At 44.8% G+C, this 25,462-nt stretch overlaps 1 protein-coding gene across 1 annotated transcript in view; it reads right to left on the bottom strand.

The window, feature by feature from the left end:
- VPS13B (vacuolar protein sorting 13 homolog B) overlaps positions 1–25,462 on the bottom strand; it is a gene marked incomplete in the record, with an annotated part of 603,006 nt that overhangs the window by 252,399 nt on the left and 325,145 nt on the right. Inside the window, 1 exon segment of the mRNA XM_078786778.1 lies at positions 23,581–23,690. Within this exon segment, the coding sequence (XP_078642904.1) occupies positions 23,581–23,690 (110 nt within the window).

The raw sequence follows: 25,462 nt of genomic DNA, 5'->3' as shown, positions 1-25,462 counted from the left end.
GCTCTGAGATGGGAACACCAAATAGACCAACGCAGTTGTTCAGGTCTCGGTATGTAGACGAGTCCTTATAGGCTCTTCAGGAGCAGGGTCTAGCCAGCTACATTCTTTTGAGTCACCGTGTTGTGTTTGTCGCAACATTATCAGACACCGTTGTGTTGATTGTTGTAATCAGGAGTCTGTGCGTTTTCATTCACCTGCAGTTTGTAAATTGCTATGAGGTTTTCTCAGTCTTAATCTATTTCGGAATTCGATTTCTCAGATTATAACCATGTCTCTGCTCACCACCCAAATCGCCACAAAACATCTCTTTAAACCTTGCAGACATCCTTTGCATTGACTGTTGTACGCTAGGTTCCTTACTTCTTCACATACTGTTCAGGATTCTACTGTGCTAATCAATCCTGTTCCATGTGATCTGTATACCTGGTCCCGATCTGTATACCTGGTTCCCATCTCAGATCGCAACTCCATGCTTTGCTCACCTTCCTCCACCTAATTCCCTTCTTGATCCCACGAATACATTCATTGTAAACTAGAAGAGTACTTGGTAGAGCACGTACCTCCACCAGGCTAATTAGTTTACATTTTGTATCCACTGATAGGCCGGATCTGGATTTTGACCTGAACCAAATCTAATTGGCTTGTTCTTGTCACCTAACCAAACTCATCCCCCAAGTTTTGTCATAATCCGTCCACAACTTTTTGAGATATCATGCACACAACAAAACAAATAAACAGAAAGGTGTGAAAACATAACCTCCATCTACCTTTGGTGGGTGGAGGTAAATATTGAATAAGTCTATAAAAGCATCTTTCTTTCTTTTCATTTCCATCAAACCATCAGTTATTCATTCCCCATCTGAATCTCTGTGTAATTGTGTGTCCTTCTCTTTGTTATTATGTAATAAGTAATTATGAATGCTCTATCCTTCACTACATTGGCTTTGAACAATCCCCTCTCCCCTCTTGTTCGCATCGCTCCAGTCTACTTTCCCACTTCTGCTGCCTGTCCGTCACATTTTCCTTCTGTCATTTATTGCCAGAACAAAAACCCCAAACTTGAACCTCATTTTAAAAATACAGAGCATTTCCACCATGGCTGCAGAACATTCCACTTTCCACCCTGGCTGCAATCTTTGTGATCGTGTTCTGGAACTTACGTTGTAAAAGGTTGAGAGTAAGATGTTATAAATACTTGCTTCCAGCTTAAACCTCTTCCGCACCAAACCCTCTCTGCTACTGATGGGCACAGCTCTCTTGACCATCTCTCATGGCTTGCCTACCCCTCTTTCAGCTCACCAGACCAACCACACCCAACAGCTCTCCTTCCCCTAATCTTTCATCCCTATTTCTCCTCATGCTTTCATACCCCTTTTACTTCCTCCAAAATTAATCTCCCTCCACATCCTCAAGGACTCCTGGGTTTCCCCCACGACTCCCCCAGTCTCTGCTTCTCGATGATGTGTTCACATAATCTCGATCATCAGAGGGATTTCAACAAACTTCTAAGGTCTCTATATCCAGGTCATCTCTGCATCTCCTGACATTATGTGTCAGACAGAAACCTCTCTCACATAAGATGTTCATGACTAATTTGTCACTGTCCTTGGCTACCCCTACCTTTGCTTTGAGAAGCCCGGCTCTCAGCGTTGGCAGAGTTGTCCTGGTGGTGGTGTTGCTGTATAAGTTCACAATTCCCTTACACACAGCCCCTGCCCCTCTTTGACCACCCCCCCCCCCCCCCACCTCCCCAGACTCAATGACGTATTTTTGCCTTTGTGTCTCTCTTTCCATAGCAACCTCTTGTTTGTGTGTGTGGTTCATACCCACCCCAAACCCCACCCCCACCCTCCACCCTCTCCCCAATTTTGACGACACTCTTTTCAGACATCCATTCCCTGCTGTCCACTCATCCTATTGCTACGTTTCTAGCCTGTGGAGACTTTAACTGCCACCATGCCAGTTGGCTGTGAATCAGTCATCAAACTGTAGTCCACAGTGTTGCAGCCGAGGCCTTGCATGAAACATCTGTCCCAAGTCTCTATTTTTCCAATCCCCTCCCAACAAATGACAGTTATTTTTTGAAGGTTTGTTTAGTCGTGTTAAACCTTCCCTCATATATGTCCAGATTCTACTGACTTTACTGATCATGTCCTTGTGAACATGTTTGCATCCTTGGCTGTCTTTAGAAAGCCACAAAAGGACAGATGTGTATGGCATTTCGGTGAGGCAGATAAATCTCGTTTGAAATCCAAGATTTCCCTCGCAGACAGGTCCATTATTTAATTGGCTCAAGACTTTCGAAAGTTCCTGAAATTTCTTCAGCAAAAGACTGCTTTATCTCCTTTCAGCGGTTCATCTCATGCCTCCAGCTGGCCTATTCAACATTCCAACTCTGGTACAGTAAGACACGTTGCCAGGCAAACATGAAAAGCACTTTGAGTTCTCCAAGTGGAAGGCAACCCCCAGTGATAGGAACCTAAAGTCCCTCCACACAGAATGCAACTGACGTGCATCGGCAACATCAAGCTCACCTGCCATCAAAATATTTTAAGTCTCTCACCATTTCCACGGAAGCCTTGTGGCGCCCTGGTCAATTCTGTCACTAGTACACATTCCCCTTCTGTACCTTCACTCAAAGGAAGGAATCATGTTGGACACTGTGCTGGAAAAAGCTCAATATCTTAATATACCATCAATACTGAAGACCATGAGTCAGTCAGTCAGGTTAGTCAGGTTACATTCCAAATGTTACGGAATCCAACGTCGGCCTTCCCCACTTACCAAGGGGGGATTAGTCCCCTCGCTTATATGACTGACCGACGTGGTCCTGGGGGGTATGATGCCACGGCCGGTCGACGCTGGTTAGGGTATTAGGCCTAAACCGTCCTATTACCTATTAAAATACCAGCGCTCCCCGACACGCGAGGAAATACTCCCCCGCTCACGGTCGCAGCGTAATGGACTAGTTGCGCCGAGCGAAGCGGACTGCACCGTGAGCCGGTTACCAATGACTAGACCCGATTTATTCGTTGGCCGAATCGCGCCGCGTACATCCAATTGGGAAACCTCTAAAGCGACCGAGAAGAAGAAGAAGTACAGAGGAATAACAGGATTTATTAATTATTTACACAAGCCAAAGCAAAAAGAGCAGTCAAGGTTATATACAGGGAAATGGAAGGAGCAGGAGACACAGTGAAATCATTAGCTTACCTATACAAGCTTAATTAATACCCCAGGACAACGTGAAAGACAGACGAACATTCACACTTACACAGGGAAATGCAGGCAGGAATGAATGGCTTGGAGATGGATGGCTTTGAGAGGCAAGGAAGGTTCAGCGGGGACTGGGCACGGTCGGGCCAGAAGGCACCGCCGTCAAAAAGCTGAGCCGCGGTCGTTCCCAAACTGCGCGGGCGAAGTTCCTTTCTCCACACTGCTGTGTCGCGCGCTCCTTGCGTTGCCTCGGTCCATATTTCCTGCAGCGCGGCACGTATCACGGCGGCTTGGACACACCTGCTCATCTCCAGCGCATCTCTCTTCCGCATCTCTCTTCCGGACTTCCGCTTCCGGTCCGGTATGAAGAGGACGCAGGCGTCACATGCTCGCCGCTTCTTCGACCGGGCCACTGTTAGTTGCTTGCTTTTTTGGTGGTCGTGCGGATTTTTTTGCCATTGAGTCTGCCCTCTGCATAGCCCAGGCTCTGCTCCCTGCTTCGCCTGCCCGGCTCCTTCGCCTGCTCGCTGTTTCCTCGGGCACACTCTCGTGGGTTGTGACCATCGCAGCGGTTTGGTGGCGGTTTCCCGCCGTGATCTTGATTTGTAGCGGCGGCGGTCGATTGCCGCTGCATTTGCCGCTTTGCCGTGATCAACCTTGGCCTCGTGATCGTCTCTTTGCTCCTGCCTGCCCTCTGCTTGGTCCCGGCTCTGCTCCTGGCTTCACCTACCTGGCTCCTTCGTTTCCTCGGGCCCGCTCCCGTGGGTTGGGACCATTGTTTCACCTCCTCAACCTTGGCCTCGTCTCGTCTCTCCACTCCTGCCTGGCATGGCTCTGCGGTACTCCGCCGCAAGGCTCCTTCTGCTCAATACCCGCTCCACCCCATCATGCATCTCTGCCATCAAATCAAATGGACTCCTCCGACGACCCAGGTACATTCACCGTGGCTCCGGTCGTAAGTTTGTATATTTACAATCAGGTAACTCCATCCCCGTCCTCTGGTCGGCTCAGCGCACTCTCACTCTTCGTCCCAGCGCACCTGGTCACAGCAACGCACACAATCGCACCTCCTGCCTACGAACCCTGGCTAAATCACCTGAATTCATCCCTGCTGTTCAAAACAACATCAAGCTCACCCTGTTCAACGCCCGGTCCCTCAACAACAAATGCCTCATCCTGAACGAATACATCCTGGATAACAAACTGGACTTTCTCTGTCTCACCGAAACCTGGCAACAACCTCTGGACTACTACACACTCAAACTCACCACACCCAATGGATATTCCTACGTCAATAAACCACGCTCGGAGGGCCGAGGTGGTGGAATTGCCGTTATCCACCGTCAAGACATCAGGACCAGCCTCATCCCCATCGCCTCATCCTTATCATTTGAACACCTGGCTTTTAAACTCTCTGGTCGCACGCAGTCAGTCATGGCTGTCGTCTACCGCCCTCCTAAACCACACCCATCATTCCTGTCTGACTTCTCCTACTTTCTGACCCAGCTATGTTCCCTCTCCCCCTCAATCCTCCTCCTTGGTGATTTCAATATCCACATGGACCCCACTGACTCCACAATAACCACTGACTTCACTGATTTACTCACCTGCTTTAACCTCACTCAACATGTCAACTTTCCTACCCATATCCGTGGTCACATTTTGGACCTTGTCTGCTCCACTGGATTAATTTTGCACCATCTCTCTGGCTCCGACCTCACCCTCCCTGACCACTTAGCTATCACTATGACCATCAACATCCCCACCCCAACACCAAGACATTATCGCACTATCAACTTCCGTAAGCTAAACGCTCTTTCACCTACATCATTCTCATCCACCCTCTCTGAAAAAATGTCCACTTCTCCCTTCTTTGACCTCCACACCCCTTCCGACCTCACTGACGACTACAACCACACTCTCTCCTCCTGCCTTGACCAGCCTGCGCCTGTAAAAACCAAAACAGTTTCTTTCACCCATTCTGCTCCCTGGTTTACCCCTGAACTCCGCCTGATGAAAACTCGTGCTCGCCAACTTGAAAGACTCCGCAATAAAACAGGTCTCACAGTTCACTCCCAAGCCTACAAGGACCACCTACAACACTACAAAGATGCCCTCTCCCGCGCCCGCTCCACCTACTACTCTCAAATTATCCACTCTGGCTCCGGAGACCCAAAAGCACTCTTCTCGACAATAAACAAACTCCTCCGCCCCCTGAACACCACCACCCAGTCATTCACAGTAGACAACTGCATCTCCTTCCTCTCTTTCTTCCAACGCAAAATTGACAACATCTACAACAGCCTGACCACCGCCGCACCCGCTCCCCCTCCAACCACCTGCCCCCCCTTGTCCTGCCATCCCCTGTCTCGGTTCTCCCCAATCTCCCCTACTGACCTCTCTGAAATCCTCAAAGGAATGAAAACTGCCACCTGCACTCTTGACCCCATCCCCTCCAGCTTTGTCAAGGCCTCCCTCCCTGCTCTCTCTCCACTTATCATTGCAACAATAAACTCCTCCCTGTCTACAGGCATCGTCCCACCTTCCCTCAAAATTGCTGCTGTTACCCCCATTCTAAAAAAACCTGGTCTAAACCCTGACACCCTAAACAACTTCAGACCCATCTCCAACCTACCCTTTCTGTCAAAAGTTTTGAAACGCGCTGTAGCCACTCAACTCAAACATCACCTCTGTGCCAATAACCTGTATGAAACATTCCAATCCGGATTCCGCTCCAACCACAGTACTGAAACTGCTCTTCTCAAAATCACCAACGACCTTCTCCTCTCCTCTGACGCCGGCAACCTCAACATTCTCGTCCTCCTCGACCTCAGCGCTGCCTTTGACAGCGTCGATCACACCATCCTCCTCACCCGACTTGAATCCACCTTTAACGTTACCGGCACTGCCCTCTCTTGGATTAAATCATACCTCTCTGACAGACGCCAGTTCATCTCCATCAACAACTGCAAATCCCCCACTGCTCCCCTCCCCCAAGGTGTCCCCCAAGGTTCAGTTCTTGGCCCCCTCCTCTTCATCCTTTACCTGTCCCCCCTCGGTCACTTAATCCGCCGTCATGGTCTCCAATTCCACTGCTTCGCCGATGACATCCAGCTTTTCATCTCCACCAAGTCCGTCTCCACCGACACCCACTCTATCCTGACAAACTGCATCACTGAAATAAAATCCTGGCTTCAAATCAACTTCCTCAAGCTTAACTGTGATAAATCTGAAATAATCATCATTGGCCCAAAAACGCTCACAAAATCCACCCATAACTTTGCCCTCAACATCGACAGTATCCCAGTATCCACCTCCCCTCACATCCGGAATCTTGGCGTCATCTTTGACCAAACCCTCTCCTTCGACAAATACACTAAACAGATCACAAAGACAGCCTTCTTTCACCTGAAAAACATCGCCCGTCTCCGCTCATCCCTCTCCTCCACGGCTGCAGAAACCCTCATCCACGCCTTCATCACCTCCCGTCTGGACTACTGCAATAGCCTCCTCTATGGTTCACCCTCAAAAATCACCAATAAACTCCAATACATTCAGAACTCCGCTGCCCGTCTACTCACCCATTCCCGTACCCGTGACCACATCACCCCCGTCCTTTCCAGGCTTCACTGGCTCCCCATCCCCCAGAGAATCCAGTACAAAATCCTCCTCTTGACATACAAAGCCCTCCATAACCTGGCCCCATCCTACCTGGCTGACCTCCTCTCCAGACACACTCCCACCCGCAACCTCCGCTCTGCTGGTACCAACCTACTGACCCCCCCCCCCCCCCCCAATCCGGACCAAATTCAGATCCTGGGGGGACAGGGCCTTCTCCATCGCTGCTCCCACCCTCTGGAACTCACTACCTCACACCATCAGAGACTCCTCCTCACTCACCACATTCAAAACATCACTAAAGACCCACCTGTTCAACACTGCATTCAACATTCAACCCACAGCATTTAACCCCTGACTATCTCTTCTCCTTCTCCGTCCTTTTGCTTTAAATATTTCCTGATTGATTCTTGTCTTTTTGCAATTGTTGTTTTTATGTATTGTTATGCATTATGTTTTGCACTCTGTCAAAGCGCCTTTGGGCTTCTTGAAAAGCGCGATACAAAATAAATGAATTATTATTATTATTATTATACCAAGATCTCCAACCTCTCCCTCCCTCTACCTGTCATTTTCACCATCATAGATTCACCTCCACAGCACATGGACCTCTCTTCCATTAACTCAGATATTCCTGGTCAATATTGACACCACCTCTGCAACCAAGTCCTCTTGAATTGGCACTGTAATCCAAAAGAACTGTGCTTTGGCTCACTCTTCTCCAGATCTTGCTCAGTTGGACTCCTGCTTTCATGTAAAATTGCTAACATCACCCCTGTTAAAACTATGGTCCCAAGTTTGATACATCCAACTACAAACAGGTTAACTTCTCCCCATCATAGGCAAAGTGATGGGATATCTCATTGCTGCAGGACCTCAGGCTTAATTTTTTTTCTCCATCTCTAATCACATCAGTTGGGCTTCTGCCCTGGTGATTCCACAATGGGCATGCTGCTTTTTAAAACACACAATAGACGGACGCACCAAGTGTTAAACAAGAGATCAGGCTCATCTCTCTTGAGATCAGTTGAGCTTCTCATACTGTCTATGACACATCCTTACTTTCCAAGCTGGATGGAAAACGAGTCTTAATCTGGAAGATGAATATTGTTCACACATACTCTATGCAAGAAGATTTATTATCGCTGAGACTGAGCAAAGACTGGGTGATCACACTTCCGTGAACACTTGTTCAATGTATGAATCAACAGCACAGATCTCTTCAAGTCAGTTGATCGGCACGTCAATCTTCCTGGACATTCATTCAAATCATATGGCAGTCTCGGGTATTTTTATTAATTTCACCACCACGAAGAGTGAAAAATGTAAAGAACAAACCCTGATCTTCGGGAACAGCATACGTCCCCCTTACACCATGGGATTAATGTGTACTTTTCATTTAATTAGACCCTTCCGCTTCACCCTCCTCCACAACCCTCCATATCAATACCTTAATATTTTTCAGGCTCTCTGCTTTCCGTCTCAATTATGTTTCATGCTGTTTCATCTATTTTACATCTCCTCCATCTCCTCTTCACTTTTCCTTTATATCCTGTTCCCTTTTCCTCCCATTTTCTGGAGCTCCAAAGCCCCATAAGCTGTCTTGGGCGAACACATCTCCATATTGGCATCAAACCCTGGGCAGGTTTTCTCTGCTTAGAGATCATGGCAGTGTATAAGGCCTCATCCAGAGTTTCATTGAGTACAGATCATCGGGCTGGGTTTTTGGAGCTGCTTCCCATCTTGCTCTCCTGGAGGAAATTGAGTCCAGTAATCTCCGTGTTAATGGCATCGCTCAGCAGGAGGCCAAGTCATAGGGTCTGCTTCTCACCTACTGCAGGGCAGGTTGATATACTCCCAAGTTTATATCGCCTCACTTCTGGCCTCGCTCTTCCCTCTCTCATATTCCTCTATCCTCCCACAGCACACCAAAATAGCACACACGCTATTCCAGAATTCCACACCTGGTTACCCTCCACAATTCTAAGCCGATAGCTCATCTACTTTCTTTCAACCCTCTATTTTCTCTTCTGTGGGACCAAATCCCTTAGTTTATTATCTCATGCCACTTCCCCTCTATGGCCTTTCAAGTGATACCCATCCTCACCTCATGCAACTGCAAACACAGAATCTGTGGTATATACATATGTATGCATATACATATATATAATAAAAAAAATTAATAGGACAGTAAGAGCTCAGGGAGAAAAAGGGCACCAAGGTGGATCGTATGATGCTGGTAATTTGCTGGACCAAAAAAAAAGAAAAAAAAAAAAGGGGTAAACGTTGTTAAAATAAGAAAGGAAGATAAACAGGCAGCATCAGAGTGAAGTGCAAGATAACACATTCCCACGTTGCTTAAAAGCAGGCTGTGGAGTCAAGGGAAACCGGGATGTAAATGGTGTGAGGCTGGATGCGATCAACCTCCAGACCTGCTCTTTATCTTCTCTGGCAGGGTGCAGCGGGGGTCTGCAGGAAGCGGGCCCTCCTGGCGTGCGCAAGGCCCCGGGAGTATGCATGGCCCTCCTCACAGGCTCCGTGATGGTTACGCTGTCCGTGTTGGTCTTATCCCACAAGAATGGCTTTCAAATCCGCGTGTACGCAAAGGTTTTTCATCCAAAAATACATGCCATATGCTCCAACAAGTTTGATTCACAAAGGAAACTTCTCCAAGCACCAAGCTCCACTCAATCATGCTGGGCAACACCTGCCAAAGATCAGTCATCGTTTTGTGTTTAAGCGTCTGCAGAACACACCACTCATCCAAGTGCCTACGCTCTTCATTCAACAATTCTTAACGTTATGGACGTTTCTCACATCTCAGCAGAGACAACAGGCTGTTCAAAGTGCTGGGCATTTCTATTCTTCGTAACAAAATAAACGTTTCCAATAACCAAACGCTGGCAAAAAACCGGAGAATTAAATTTGCACAAAACAGCCAAAACCCAAGAGTGCAGGGAGCTCATGGAATAAATATGCCACAGATGGAGCCTTAAAGTGAATGCATTAGGAGAAATACCTCTTTTGCCGTACTCCGACATCGATATTGTAACAGGATGCAGCTTCAACCAAAAGAGGCAAAACAGCATTCATCATGAGGTAAGTACACAGCAACGCAAGCGTTATGAACTGCTGGGAACGCAGTACATCGTAGGATACATTTGCACAAAACCCCAGGGATGTCTCGGCTCAAGCAATAAGGATACATCTTGCACCAATCAGGGCACATTTTGAACAACGCCTTTTGTTTGCCAGCATTGAGAAAAGCGGTTTCAGATATGTTTTGGGTCAGAGCCGCCAACATGCGATGAAGGACGTGAAAAATGAAAGTGAAACGAACACCGAAGCACGACAGCTTACAAGCTGCCGTGATCCCGCTGTGGAGTTCGTGGTAGAAAAATATCAACCATTGTCACAAGCAATACAAACACCGAATTAATAAACCAAGCCCAATTTCCTTCACCGAGTAAACAAAGACAATGCAATTGCACAATAGTAGTTTGCCATAATCACAGTGATACGAGTGCACAGAGATCCCACACTTGGTCAAAATGACAGTTTTAAACAGCATTTGGGGTTTCATGAATATCTTCTGGAAATATTCAAACAAACAGAGCAAATGCAGAAATTATTCATTCGCTCTTTTCGCAATGGGAACTCCCGCACGTGGTTCCATTTCCATTGTGCTGAAGACTCGAGGGTAATAAAGTCGAGGAATTCTCACTTTATTGCAAGTTGCTAAAACCCAGGATGAAACTATGCAGGAAATGTTAAATTTAGCCACAGTAGCGGTGCATTTTAATGACTTTTAAAGCATAGAATTATGTGGATTAAAATAATTTGCTAAAAAGGGCTAACAAGTGTTCCTCACACCTGCCAATGTGGTTTAAACATCTGAAAGTGCAGACTGTGCAAGTGTGTCAAGATGTCTGAAGCACGTTTGCTTTGTGGACCTATAAATGATTACCGTTAAGTGAAGTTTTTTGTGGCATGGTTTCCAAATGTTACGGATTGCGTCACACGCACATAGGGTTGAGGAACGGGTTTGCAATCATTAGTCTGTCACATTCAGAAGATCTGAAATCACCTTGCTATGTAATTTGAATCCCTCTCGAAAGACAAGGCCTTCAAAGTCGCAGCATTGCTATCTCGTGTGTTACACCTCTTTGTGCTCTGTGCTATTGCTAACCGGGTGTGTGCACTATTTCTGTCCATGTGGGCTAGGTGCGTGTCTGTGTGTGTGTGTGTACACTACACAGACTTCTGCAAAAAAGGAAAAAAATGGTGAACAGACAAAAATATGTAGAGCAAATTATTGCTTCTTAAAGAACAACCTATATTCTTTAGTGAAGGCCTAAAGACAACACTTTATGTGTCCATTTGGTCCAAGAAACATGGGTGGATCTGGGATTTTTGCTTGTGATAGTAGAGGTGTTTGTGCCACCGCCAGGTGATGAAAGATTTTGAAAAAGTTTGTTTTAGGGTCACCTTGTCTTGTTTAATAACTGTGATTGGCAATGGCATTGGCGATTTTATCTGAAACGAGCCAGAACACTTGAACTTTTGACACAACGCCAAGTGTTTCGTCCGAGTTAGATATTGTGCTACAAAACAATATCTCTTTTGGGAAATTACTACCTAATTTTCCATACAAAATTGTCATCAATAAAATTAACCAACGAGCTTGTAAAGTACTGCGTGGACAAACACTGTAACTTAGCTCCATGATGCAATCGCTCACAGAAAGTATGATGGACACAATGCTGGAGGTCTCAAACTCTGCATTTACACAACTGGTTGTGCAAGTCATTCTGCAAACAGTAAAACTGGAAAGAGCTTTCTTGGGTGTGTCGGAACGGAGGCGCAACCGATTTCATCTCATGGGATTTCTCTCACTGAAAAGCACAGCAATTACTGCCAGATCAGATAGAGACGTACCTGAGGCATGGAAGACCAAGTGGTCCAAGTCCAATCACCCAATGCACGCAAAGATAAAAGCGGGGTTAAGCAATTGGCTCATGTCCTCCATCTCTCCGTCTGTCTACAAACATCATTTTATGATCGAGGAACAAATTAATTAAAATTGAATGTTATATTTTGAACACGAATTGGAACATGAATCGGAAAACAATGCTGTAGTTCAGCTGTACCTTTTCTCTGAATTTGTACCGATCACACATGCGTAGAGAAGAGCATGATAATATCTTTACTCTGTCTGCCTGACTGGCAGTCAAACAAAGTTGAAAATCATTCCAACAGGAAACTTACTGTTTTTAAGGACATCATAAAGGAACAAACAAAAGGCATGAATAACTATTGTAACCTATTAGATAGGGTGGTGCAGTAGCCACTGCATCATCGGTGGTAAAATGGTAAACTTTCCGAATAAATTTCCTATACGACCTTTACAGTCTTTATTTTATTAGTCCCCTGCCCGGAGGTGACTATAGGTTTGCTCTCCGTCTATCTGTCCGTCCGTCCGTCCGTCCGTCCGTCTCACCTTTGGTTTTCTGTACTTCCTTTACATACCCTTTAACATATTCAACTGAAACTTGGTGCATGGCTTTATTACCCTGCGCTTGCAAAGCGAAATGCGGGGTTAAGCATTCGGTTACGTACGTGTGCCGTATGTGTGCCGTGTCTGCATTTTAAAATTCATTTTCACGGCAACCGTTGGTCTGATTGGCACGACATTTTACCATAGGAGCACCTCTGCCTGTATAAATTTTATATTCATAATTATGATGTCATAGGTCACGTGGTACGGACGCCATCTTGGAAAAATGTTACACCTCTATATCTCCCAAACCGCTCAATGGATAAAATGGAACCATGGCTCATTGTCAAGTACTCCACATGGGAAATAAGATATGTTGATGATTATGTCATCGGTGCCTTAATTATGACGTCATAATTCGACAAGTACAACGCTTGATCTGATCAGTATGAGAAAAAAAAATTCCTCTGCAACTGTAAGTCCAATTGGCACAAAACTTTCAGAATATGAGCGGCTCCTCCTGTGGAATTTTTTAAATGATAATTATGACGTCATAGGTCACGTGGTACAGGCGCCATCTTGGAAAAATCGAAAAACGTTGCACCTCTATATCTCCGAAACCGCTCCATGGAAACAAATTGAAACATGGCTCATTGTCAAGTACTCCGCTTGGGGAATAAGATATGTTAATGATGACGTCATCTGCACCTTAATTATGATGTCATAATTCGACAAGTACAACGCTTGATTCGATGAGTATGAATTTTTTTCTTTGCAATTCTTGGTCCGATTGACACTAAATTTTCACCATAGGAGGGCCTCCTCCTGTAGAATATTTTATTGATTATTATGACGTCATGATGCAACAAGTACAACGCTTGATTCGATCAGTATGAATTGTTTTTCTGCAATTCTTGGTCCGATTGACACTAAATTTTCACCATAGGAGGGCCTCCTCCTGTAGAATATTTTAATGATTATTACGACGTCATAGGTCACGTGGTACAGGCACCATCTTGGAAAAACTTTGCACCCATTTGCTTTACACCCCATTGGCTGGACAGCTAGCCTGATCCACCCCAAATGAGGCAGCACAGATTAGAAGGCCTCAGGCCTTAGGCCTAGGTGTTAGTCCATGGCCCAGTGCAATTTCAATTATCCCAGATGTATAACCATGCTATATGCACATAAGCCATATGCATGTTTTTGCTTCATGTATGTACATCAGGTTATTTTTAATTACTATTTTCGGCACCGAACGCGGCATTATACACCGCTCAAATAAAGGTATGTGTTTACCGATATCGAACTGAAACATGGTAGGGAGCATTTATTGCAAAGCAATTCGCATCTTGTTTAAATTGCATTATATACTGTACGTGAACACTGTTGAACACAAATCGCCTTCTTGTCACTTCCATCAACCTCCAGATTTGCAGGACTTGGACATGTTAAATGAGGACAAGGGTATAAGACTGCATCAATGGCGCTAAACTTCCGGAATTTTTTAAAACGAACTTTAAAATCAATATTCTATTTCAAATGAAGTACAGTGCATTCAGAAAGTATTCAGACCCCTTCACTTTTTTCACATTTTGTTATGTTGCAGCCTTGTGCTGAAATCGTTTAAATTCATTTTTTCCCTCATCAATCTACACTCAATACCCCATAATGACAAAGAGAAAACAGGATTTTAGAAAGTTTTGCAAATTTATTAAAAAGAAAAAACTGAAATATCACATTGACATAAGTATTCAGACCCTCAACTCAGTACTTAGTTGAAGCACCTTTGGTAGCGATTACAGCGAGTCTTCTTGGGTATGACGCGACAAGCTTGGCACACCTGGATTTGTGGATTTTCTGCCATTCTTCTCTGCAGATCCTCTCAAGCTCTGTCAGGTTGGATGGGGACCGTCAGTGGACAACCATTTTCAGGTTTCTCCAGAGATGTTCGATTGGGTTCAAGTCAGGGCTCTGGCTGGGCCACTCAAGGACCTTCACAGAGTTATCCCTAAGCTACTCCTGCGTTGTCTTGGCTGTGTGCTTAGGGTCATTGTCCTGTTGGAAGGTGAACCTTCGGCCCAGTCTGAGGTCCTGAGCGCTCTGTTTCAGGTTTTCATTAAGGATATCTCTGTACTTTGCTCCGTTCATTGTTCCCTCAACCCTGACCAGTCTCCCAGTCCATGCTGCTGAAAAACACCCTCACAGCATGATGCTGCCACCACCATGCTTCACCGTTGGGATGGTATTGGGAAGGTGATGAGCGGTGCCTGGTTTCCTCCAGACACAACACTTAGAATTGAGGCCAAACAGTTCAATCTTGGTTTCATCAGACCACAGAATCTTGTTTCAGTCTGAGAGTCCTTGAGGTGCTTTTTTTGCAAACTCCAAGCAGGCTTTCATGTGTCTTTCACTGAGAAGAGGCTTCCGTCTGGCCACTCTGTTTTTGCTCTGATATGCATTGTCAGCTGTGAGACCATATACAGGGTGCCCCAACACCTTGCCCCCCCCCCCCCCCCCGCCCAGCTCTACTGGGTCGCCACTGCACATATAGCGGGAAGGATCATTCATTTGACATTCAAATACCAAATTTCATAATGATCTAATGAGCCTTTCTTGTTCTGTTGCAGATTTTGTGAAGTGATGTCGTGGTCGGGTGATTCCGAGAAGAAAAGGTGGATATGCCGCATCATGGCTATCGCATTCCGAGTCGCCAGGGATCAGACGCCGGGAACCATATCCCGATCCTGGGTTGCCAAGTACCTGAACAGGTCTGAGGACTTCGTCAAACGCAATTGGAACCGTGATCCCTTCGATTGCGAGATGGACAGCCGGCCTGAACAGACAGCGCAATGTTTGTCTCAGGAAAGCAGGGATATCATCATTGAGTCGCTTGCCAAGGAGAAGAAAAGCATTCGAGGGCTCCAAAAGGAGATTGAACGGGTTCGAGGGAAGAAGAAGAGCTTATCAAGTATCCACAGGTTCCTTCAGTCCATTGGCGCAAAGGCTTTTCACCAAATTCCAGCACCGAAGCTGACGGAGAAGAACGTCGAGGATCGAATGTGGTTTTGTGAGTTTTTGAGCGAGTGGACCTCTGATTTTTTTTTTTTTCCTGAACCTTCTGATTAATTTTTCATTTATGAGGCTCGACGTCCCAACTTCCAGAACGACAGAATTTGGGCTCTTCACAATGATGACATTCCACAAGAACTCAAGATTCGAGAGAAATCGAAGACAGCACGGTGCGTTGGCGTCTTCTTGATGTTCACAGCGAAAAGGCTGATGTGGGTCATCAAAGAGCAAGGACAATCATGGGATGGCAAATACCTCCGAGACATTGTGCTGACCCGCCATGTTATTCCGTTCTTACGGAACCCAGAAAATGTCCTCAGCATCAAGGAGACCACGTTTCTGCACGACCGAGCCCCATGCATGAGTGCACTGGCGACCCAGAATCTTCTGAAGGCGAACAAGGTCGATTTTTTCCGAAACGATGAGTGGCCGGGAGCATCGCCTGACCTCAACGCCTGTGAACATTTGGGGGCGATACTCAAGGACAGAGTTGAACAACGCCTCCAGAACACCAGGGAAGAGATTCTCACTGCTTTGACTAACGTCCTCGAAGAAATGGAGTTCGATCGTGACTTGTTTGTGTCTCTCTTGGAATCCTACCCCCCGCGTTTGGAGGCAGTTCGGTCGGCGGGCGGTGGGCACACCAAATATTGAAGCAAAGCTTTGAAACTGTGCACATGAGATGTCGAATAATAAAGCTTTTTCCCCCTATTCATGGTTTCTCCCTACCTCTCCTACGTTGGGCTGGGCAGGGGGGGGGGGGGGCTAAGGTGTTGGGACACCCTGAGATATAGAGAGACAGGTGCGTGCCTTTCCAAATCATGTCCAATCAATTGAATTTACCACAGGTGGACTCCAATCAAGGTGTAGAAACATCTCAAAGATGATCAAGAAAAATGGGAGGCACCTGAGCTAAATTTCAAGTGTCATAGCAAAGGGTATGAATACTTATGTCAATGTGATATTTCAGTTTTTTCTTTTTAATGAATTTGCAAAACTTTCTAAAATCCTGTTTTCTCTTTGTCATTATAGGGTATTGAGTGTAGATTGATGAGGGAAAATATGAATTTAAACGATTTCAGCATTAGGCTGAAACATAACAAAATGTGAAAAAAGTGAAGGGGTCTGAATACTTTTGAATGCACTGCAATGACTTAAACACTGAATGGGGTATGGTGTTCTATGAACTCTCTAATTCCTTCTCATAATGAAGAAAGGGTGCTCAGCTTCTACACTGGTGATGGGTTCAGCATGTGCTCTCACTTGGAGTCAGTGGATGTTGAGGAAGGAATCAACATTACCAGCACCGATGGTGAGAAGAAGTTTGTCAAAATTGTGATGTCATATTTGTTGGATTTCTTTTTCAGCAAGGCGCAGTACACCATTAACGCTCTACCACAAAGACTGTCATTTTGTGACCTTTGGAAAAGTTAGATCTCCTTCACAGTGGAGCAGGCCTTCCATTTCTCAAAGGTTTTCACAGCAGAACTGACCAGTATTGAGAGTACAAGAAACAGTAGCCCACTGCCATGACCGTCCTTCACCTGCTCACTGTGGGTACTGGGTAGTGGTTCCACCATCTGATTTATGAGGGATTTCAGAAATGGAATGACAACTGAAAGACCTATAAAAGGAATTATTTAATAAATATCCATCCGAGGTAGGTGGACATGTGACGGGAAGCTCCGTTTAACACAGTCCACATTTCAAAAAGGCAGGCCGGCCAAGTGGGATAAAATGCAGGGTTTTACATGCCATCAAACAAATGCACATATCTACACTCACAGACAAGCTACCCCCTACAAACCATATATCACTGGAAAGCTGACAATCTGGAGAATGCAAAAATTGAAGAATTGAGACAATACACCTTCAAATAAGGAAATTACATTTATTTTCCTCAACACAATTGAAAATTTACATTTTTGCATTTTGTCAGCAAAATTGTAACCCCATACAACGAACTCAGGCAATCTACTTTTTTTCCTCAGTTTTACATATTATAGGGATGTCCTAATATTTCAATGATGGCTTTTCTTCAAATCGGTTTATTTCAGCTGCACACTGATTATTTTTTTGTAGAAACAGAAAAAGGTGACATTTTACTTCATAATTTTTTTTTAAGTAGGGGTATCTCTAAAAGCCATCATTACTTCACTCAACACCTCAAACCTGACATTCTGACCAAATTCGAAGAAATTCTGATGATTAGTTTTTGAGTTATAACAAGTTTATAAATATTCATGAGAGCACAGATGTTTCTGAAAGAACATACATCATAGAGTATTTTGACATGAAAAAATAAAAAATATATATTTTACTCAAATTTTACCCCACTCGGCCCCTTAAACAATGTAATTCCACTTTTAGAGATGCTTTCGATATGGTGCAAAATGCCAAATAATATAAGCTGCCTCAGCATAACAGGCCCGGAGATAGACACAGATTACGGAAGTAACTCCCACATTGCCACTCACAACACACCAAAGTTTGCACGGTTCGCTCAAAAACAGCTGTTTAAACAACATGAAATATACAATTTTTGACAGCATCAGTTTTCAACTTTACAGGCAGTTTTTTTTTTTTAGGCACAACATATGGCAAAGCTGCCAACGCCATATTTGAAAAAGCAATACCCAGCCTTCAACAACCCCCAACGCATTTGCATTTGCCTGCATCTCCACTACGCTATTGTGCGTGAGTCTTCTTTCATGAGCTTTAATCATTAGAACCAAAAATAAAGAAATAAAACATGGTGTAAACGACATGATGTGGATCGGGAAATTAAAGTGCAATTAAAGTGCTCTTGTGTTATGCAGCGATATATAAGGTAAACGAGGAAACTGAGGTGTAGGAGGAGGTCATCTGACCCATCAGGTGTGTGCAATATCACACCCTATTAACCTAATCTCTAAATTTACTTGTATTTCCTTCTTTTTTTTTTTTTTCTTTTTTTTTGTATACAGAATCGAGGCTCGTGAAAGAGTTAACATTTATTTCACAAACAAATCAAACAGACAAACAAAATATATAAAAAGAGGGAGTGGAAGATGAGATGGGGAGAGAAGGGGAAACACACAAACACAACATTTGAGAGCAGGGAGATGTGTGGGAGGGAGAGGGCTTCGGGGGAGGAGGCGTGGGAAGGGGGTGGGGGGGGTGGGATAAGTATAAAACACAAGGACACCAAGGACTTCCAGGACAGAAGTTGGTATTTCAAAAAAGTGGATTTGGGGTGAAATTAGCGGGGGTAGAAAAGATCAAGGTTTTGGATGGGGGAAGATAAGAGATGGTGGTGAGCAGCTGTTTTAAAGACCTGGAGGGAGGAGTGGGATTGAAGGGAGTGGGGGAGTTTGTTCCAGAGGCAGGAGAAAAGAGGAATGAAGGAGTAAAGGTGAGCAGAGAGTCTTGATTTTGGCAGTTTAACCATAAGAGGGTTGCTGGCAGATCTTGTGCGACCTGTAGGAATATTTGGGGGACAGAGCACAGAGAGAGCTGGGGGAGCAAGGCCGGAGAGGAGTCGGTAGAAGACAGAAAGACCACCAACCTGCCTGCGGTGAGTGAGTGAAAGGCCCTCGGAGTTAGCTTCATCGCAGGAGATTCCAATGATTCTGAAAGCTTTGGTTTCAACAGCGTGAAGCCGAGCTAGGTGTGAGGCAGGAGCACCGGCCCATAGGGGGGAACAGTATTCCATTGAGCTGCGGATGAAAGCTTTGTATGTGGTGAGGAGCTGAGGTGTGCCAAGGAAGGACTTCGCACGACGGAGGATGCCCAGTCGGCGACTGGCTTTGGAGGCCAGCTTGCAAATGTGGTTTTCCCAAGAAAGATCATGGCAGATAGTGAGACCCAAAATCTTGAGCGACAGAACTTCTTGGAGAGGATTGTTGAGAAAGTAGATGGGAGGGTTTTCCAGTCGGTCTTTTCGGAGAGACATAGTAAGAGTGTGAGATTTGTCAGGATTGAAAGACATGTTCCACTTGTTTGACCAGTCTGTGATTTTGTCCAGGTCTGCAGAGAGTGAGGAGGCTGCAGACTGCCGATCTGAGGGATGAGGAATGGAGCGATAGAGAGTAGAGTCATCAGCAAAGAGATAGAAAGGATTTTGAAGAGAGTCGGAGAGATCATTGATGAAGACCAGAAAAAGCACAGGGCCCAGAACACTACCTTGGGTCATGGTTTGAAGGCAGTCCAGGGAGCGGTATACAAGTTTGTGTGCAACAGCTATAGTGAAGCATGGGGATTGATCCAAATAGGTGTGAGGGTGCTTTAAAGTCAAGGATATCAATGATTTCCATAACAAATGAACATATTCTGACAGGTGGCAGGTAAAGGTAGCTTCTGATCCATAATGCTGTCCCTTCAATAACATGTCACATTGGAAAGTGAATCCCATTACAACATGGCAATGACCTCAAGCATAGAGCCAATACCAACAACAACAACAACAACAACAACAACAACAACAACATGCATTTTAAGGCCATTTTCCCTGCTAGAGCAGGGGTTAGCCTTGCGTTCCCCATGACAATCTTCTCCATTTTGCCCTATTTTCTGCATCTCTCCTTGTTAACCCCCTTGCCCACATTTCTTCTTCCACCATCTTTAGCCAAGTCTTTCTCAGTCTTCCCCGTCCTCTACTTCCTTCGACATTCATTTCCATCACTCTTCTCAACCAGTCACTTTCATCCTTCCTCAACACATGACCAAACCATCTCAACCTGTTCCTCTTCACAGCATCAATCACAGGCTCCATTCCCATCATCTTTCGCAATTCATCATTTGTCTTCCTCTCCCTCAACGATACTCCGCACATCCACTGAACCATTCACATTTCCACCCTTTCCAGCCTTCGTTGCTGCTCTACATTCATGACCCATGTCTCGCTCCCATAAATCATAACACTTCTCACACATGCAGCATACACCTTTCCCTTCAGCTTCAGCGACACTCCCCTCCTCATCAGCACGCCACTCAGTTCCCGAAACTTCTTCCATGCACATCTCACTCTAGCAACCGTTGCCGAGTCTGATCCACCTTCTCCATTCAGCATGTCTCCGAGGTAGCAAAATGTTTTCACACCTTCCAGCTTCACGCCGTCTCCAAGATCCAACTCAACATTTCCTCCATCTGCAGCTCCCTCTGTGCACACCTTACATTTGAATGTAGCTGCCACACTGGTTAATGACCCTCTCAGACCACTACATTTTTGATGAACCCACTCAGCGCACATTGTACATTGAATTGAGTTCACTCCGACACCATTCCTGCACACAGCACATGGCCACTTTCCAGTTCTTTCCACCTCACCACATGCTTTACCACTAGCCATCACCTTCGTCTTTCCGATATTCACCTTCAGATCTTTTGTCTCCATACATTCCTTCCACTTGTTCATCTTTTCCTTCAGTCCATCCATACTTTCCGCAATCAACACCAGATCATCTGCATACAACAACTCCCACGGTAAACCCTCCTTTACGTTCTGAGCCAGCACCTCCATCACAGCTACAAATAGTAGTGGACTTAGTACCGACCCCTGATGCACTCCCACCTTCACCTCAAACTCACCACTGTTCCCGTCCTTCGTCCTTACAGCTGTGCACGCTCTTTTGTACATTGCCATCACGACTCTGATCAACCATTCCTCCACTTCTAACTTCCTCAATGCCCATGTCAATACTTCGCGTGGAACCCTATCGGTGAAGAGCCAATGCGGTGAAGAAAGTAGAGGTTGATGGAACACTCACAACGATGCCTTGGCTTGCACAAAGACCTGACATGAAGAACATTGAGGCTATATGGGCGTTATATGGATACGGTTCTGAGAAAATCAAATGGCAACCAAACACCTTGGATGAATTAAGAAAAGCTACAGGATACTTGGAACAGCATTCCACAGTCATACATTAATAAACTGTATAGGAGCCTGGAAACAACATGTCATGGTTTTTTATAAAGCACAGGGCTGACACACAAAATAATAAAACATTGTACATAACGTGTTCATTTTACTTTTCGATAATTCCTGTAATAATGTATTGGATGACTGGCAGAAAAGTCAACAGGGTGATCACAGGTAAGGTTGGAAAAGTCAAGTTAGTAGTATCAACATTCACTCAAATCAGATGACAATATTCACTCAAGTAAACATCAACCTTCGCACAAATTGATGACAACAACATTTGTTGAAATTGACATTTGCACAAATTTATGACAATAACATTAGTCTAGTAGGAAGACTAGGTCCCCCTGCACCCCCCGGAGATATACTTCTAATCAGTGTTTCTAGATTGGAAAAAATGTGTAGAAAATGACTAGCTATGGCCCCAAGCTGAAAAAATGTCCCACATACCATTTTTATGCAAATTACTGCTGCAAATTTTATGCAAAATTATGCAAATTTTATGCAAATTTTTGATGAGGAGTAGAGTTGAGGGGTCTTTGAGGGCTTCATCGAGGTGCTCTCGGTTGCAAGACTGGGTCATTCTGAGAAGCACAGCAGGGTCAGAGATCATGATGTTCTCCTCCTCAGTGAATCTCTCCATCAACAGCCTCTCCATTGCCTCACACACTGTTTTGAGGCAAAAGAGGGACTTTGCATAGGCCTTTCCACTGAGAACACCTTTGAGAGATCCACTTGTTACTAGTTGTGCCTCAAAGAGAATCTCTGCATATCCAGAACCACGCATCTTGTGTCCAGTGAGCATCCCGATGTAGTTCATGGATGTGTGGAAGGGTCCAATCGTTACTACATGACTAGCAAATTCATTTGGCCAGCGCCAGATGATGGGAAGGGCTTTCATGCAGACACCCAGATCAAATGTATTCAGGACCCATCTCTGACCCACCTCAGCAGTTGCTGCCTCGGAACGCTTCAGTAGCTCACGAACAACTGCGTTGTCTGTGATCGGTTGGTGGATAGGCGTGCAGTAGTCGACTGTTGATTTGCTGGGTGGGGGAGAACCAGTTGCAGAGGTGAAACCCCCTAGCCCAGGCACAGGCTGCAGGCCATTGCCATGCCATGCAGGCACCAGGCACAGACCGATCACAGACAACGCAGTTGTTCGTGAGCTACTGAAGCGTTCCGAGGCAGCAACTGCTGAGGTGGGTCAGAGATGGGTCCTGAATACATTTGATCTGGGTGTCTGCATGAAAGCCCTTCCCATCATCTGGCGCTGGCCAAATGAATTTGCTAGTCATGTAGTAACGATTGGATCCTTCCACACATCCATGAACTACATCGGGATGCTCACTGGACACAAGATGCGTGGTTCTGGATATGCAGAGATTCTCTTTGAGGCACAACTAGTAACAAGTGGATCTCTCAAAGGTGTTCTCAGTGGAAAGGCCTACGCAAAGTCCCTCTTTTGCCTCAAAACAGTGTGTGAGGCAATGGAGAGGCTGTTGATGGAGAGATTCACTGAGGAGGAGAACATCATGATCTCTGACCCTGCTGTGCTTCTCAGAATGACCCAGTCTTGCAACCGAGAGCACCTCGATGAAGCCCTCAAAGACCCCTCAACTCTACTCCTCATCAAAAATTTGCATAAAATTTGCATAATTTTGCATAAAATTTGCAGCAGTAATTTGCATAAAAATGGTATGTGGGACATTTTTTCAGCTTGGGGCCATAGCTAGTCATTTTCTACACATTTTTTCCAATCTAGAAACACTGATTAGAAGTATATCTCCGGGGGGTGCAGGGGGACCTAGTCTTCCTACTAGACTACATTACCTCACATCGATGACAATATAGATCGCTGAAATTCTGGCAACATTCACTCAAATTGACAACGTTTGCTCAAATCTTCAACATTCACTCAAATTAGTGACAACGAAAAAAATAAAAAAAACTTTCCAGGTTTAAGTCAATAAACTTAAAACCACTCAAGGTGATGAAAACAACTTCATTTGGTCTCAACGAAAAATCAAAAAAAAATTGTCTCTGCATAATAAAAACAAAATTTAATAACTTGAAACCTCAAAGAACTTAACAAATATAATCCAAGAAAAAATATAACAAAGCAAGTTCATGATTTTCTAGCCCGGTAGCAAGTTTGTCAGGCAAACTGCCTTCTGCTTGTTACACCAGACTTTAATGAGCCTAGACCACATCAAAACTACTGGCCAAAACCCACAAGACAAAGAAACAGAACCTGTTGAGCAACTTGACTCACCTGTTCCGTAGACTGGTTTGTAGCAGGACTAGGCTGGTGAAACAGCCAGGTGTGTAGCATCGGATCCAAGTTTAACGCTGCCCCCTCAATGTTCAACAGCAACATTGCACCTGCAAGCAAGCAACGTGGTGGGTGTGGGGGTGTGGGGGGGGGGGGGGTTAGTCGGGGTCACAAAGGGCAATCGAGTGGGGAATGAGGAAAATGAGAGGGGGGGGGGGGGGATTTAAGGATAGACTTGCAGTTGTGGGTGGTAGGAAGAAGAGGAGGAGGACGTGAAAGATGTCCGTCGGTGATGTGCAAGACTCCCCCCCCCCCCCCCCCCCCCCCCCACCCAACCACCCACCTCCCTCAAAACCCGGGCAGACGAGCAGGGTGTGTTTGGAAACACAAAGGCTGTTTTATTTGGTGGAAGCCTCGACTCCTGGGAATCTCTAAGAAAACATCAGAACTACCCTTTGTGAGATCTAGTTCAACTATTAGACCTGACGTGGGAGAAATGTTTTTGCCCAAAAAGGAGAGTAATGCTTCCAAACACAAGTAGTGTCCAAGTTCCACAAGGAAAACATTTGAGGCCTTTTCACTATCTGTTGTTTTGGTCTGGATTTAATTGAAGAAAATTTGTTCAGATGTAAATGCACAAAATGTGACAGAAAAACTTTCAACTTTGACGTAGTGAACAACAATTAAGTCCCCTCAACTGGCAGGGCATTCAATTTAGCTTTTAACATCATTATCGAGACAGTTTAACATGAATTACAATCATATTTACTTACTTTGCATAATTTGCAAAAATCTAATTTCAATGCAAGTAATTTACAAACAGATGGAACACTTACATGAAGCGGAGAAAGGCAAAGTCCACGTGTTTGAGTTTTCTTACTTTGGGTTTCACTGCATTAAAAAAAACTAGACAGCCACTATCCAACTATCCACACGTGTGTCAAATTACTGGTCATATTGGGTTTCATAACTTGCAGGTACACAGTACGCTTCAAGCAACGACATGCTATCGCAATCGAAATGTGAGAAACCGTGGCAGAGCCAATAGCAGACAAAACAGCCATTAGTTGCACAAAAATGTAAATAGCTCACATGTCTCGCAAAACGCTACACCTCCTGGCAAGGAGGCTCATTCCAGTCCGGCACCGAGAACAAATAATACTAATTGATTGTGACGTCATGAAGCATCCTCAATGTTAAGGCTGCGTGCATTAATGTTCTGCAGTAATGTTTAATTATAAACATTTTTTATAAACTTGTTTAATTATAAACTAATGTTTAATTCAAATATCAACTTTTTTTTCAAATATATATAGTACTGCATTAACACGTTCACCTATCTACACAATAAGCTTAACGTTTCCCCGTTTCCTTCCCAGAAACAATGCCAATGGCTTTTGTCTGCGATTGTACTATTTTCACATCTCATGTACCACATTCACAAGAAACGGTGCACGATATGAACGTTGCAATTAATTGGCAATTTACATGTCACACTGCCACACCTGTTCAACACTGCATTCAACATTTAACCCACAGCATTTAACCCCTGACTATCTCCTCTCCTTCTCCCTCCTTTGTGCTTTGAATATTTCCCTATTGATTCTTGTTTTTTGCAATTGTTTTTATGTTTTGCTATGCATTATGTTTTGCACTCTGTCAAAGCGTCTTTGGGCTTCCTGAAAAGCGCTATATAAAATAAATGCATTATTATTATTATTATTATTATAAATCTATCTGAATATCTGAAGGTAGTGGAAATGAAAAAGAAAGGAAATGTAGTGAAGGAAATGTAGTGGTTCTTTTTATACAACAACCATTCATGCAATGTTTTTTCAAATTGACAGGGTAAACAAGTGTGCTTCGGAAGTCACATACAGCT

Source organism: Myxine glutinosa, chromosome 11, assembly GCF_964187855.1.
Source record: "Myxine glutinosa chromosome 11, kmMyxGlut1.1, whole genome shotgun sequence".
Taxonomy (NCBI): domain Eukaryota; kingdom Metazoa; phylum Chordata; class Myxini; order Myxiniformes; family Myxinidae; genus Myxine; species Myxine glutinosa.
Note: the sequence above shows the minus strand (reverse complement) of the source record. Positions and strands in the feature narration are given on the sequence as shown.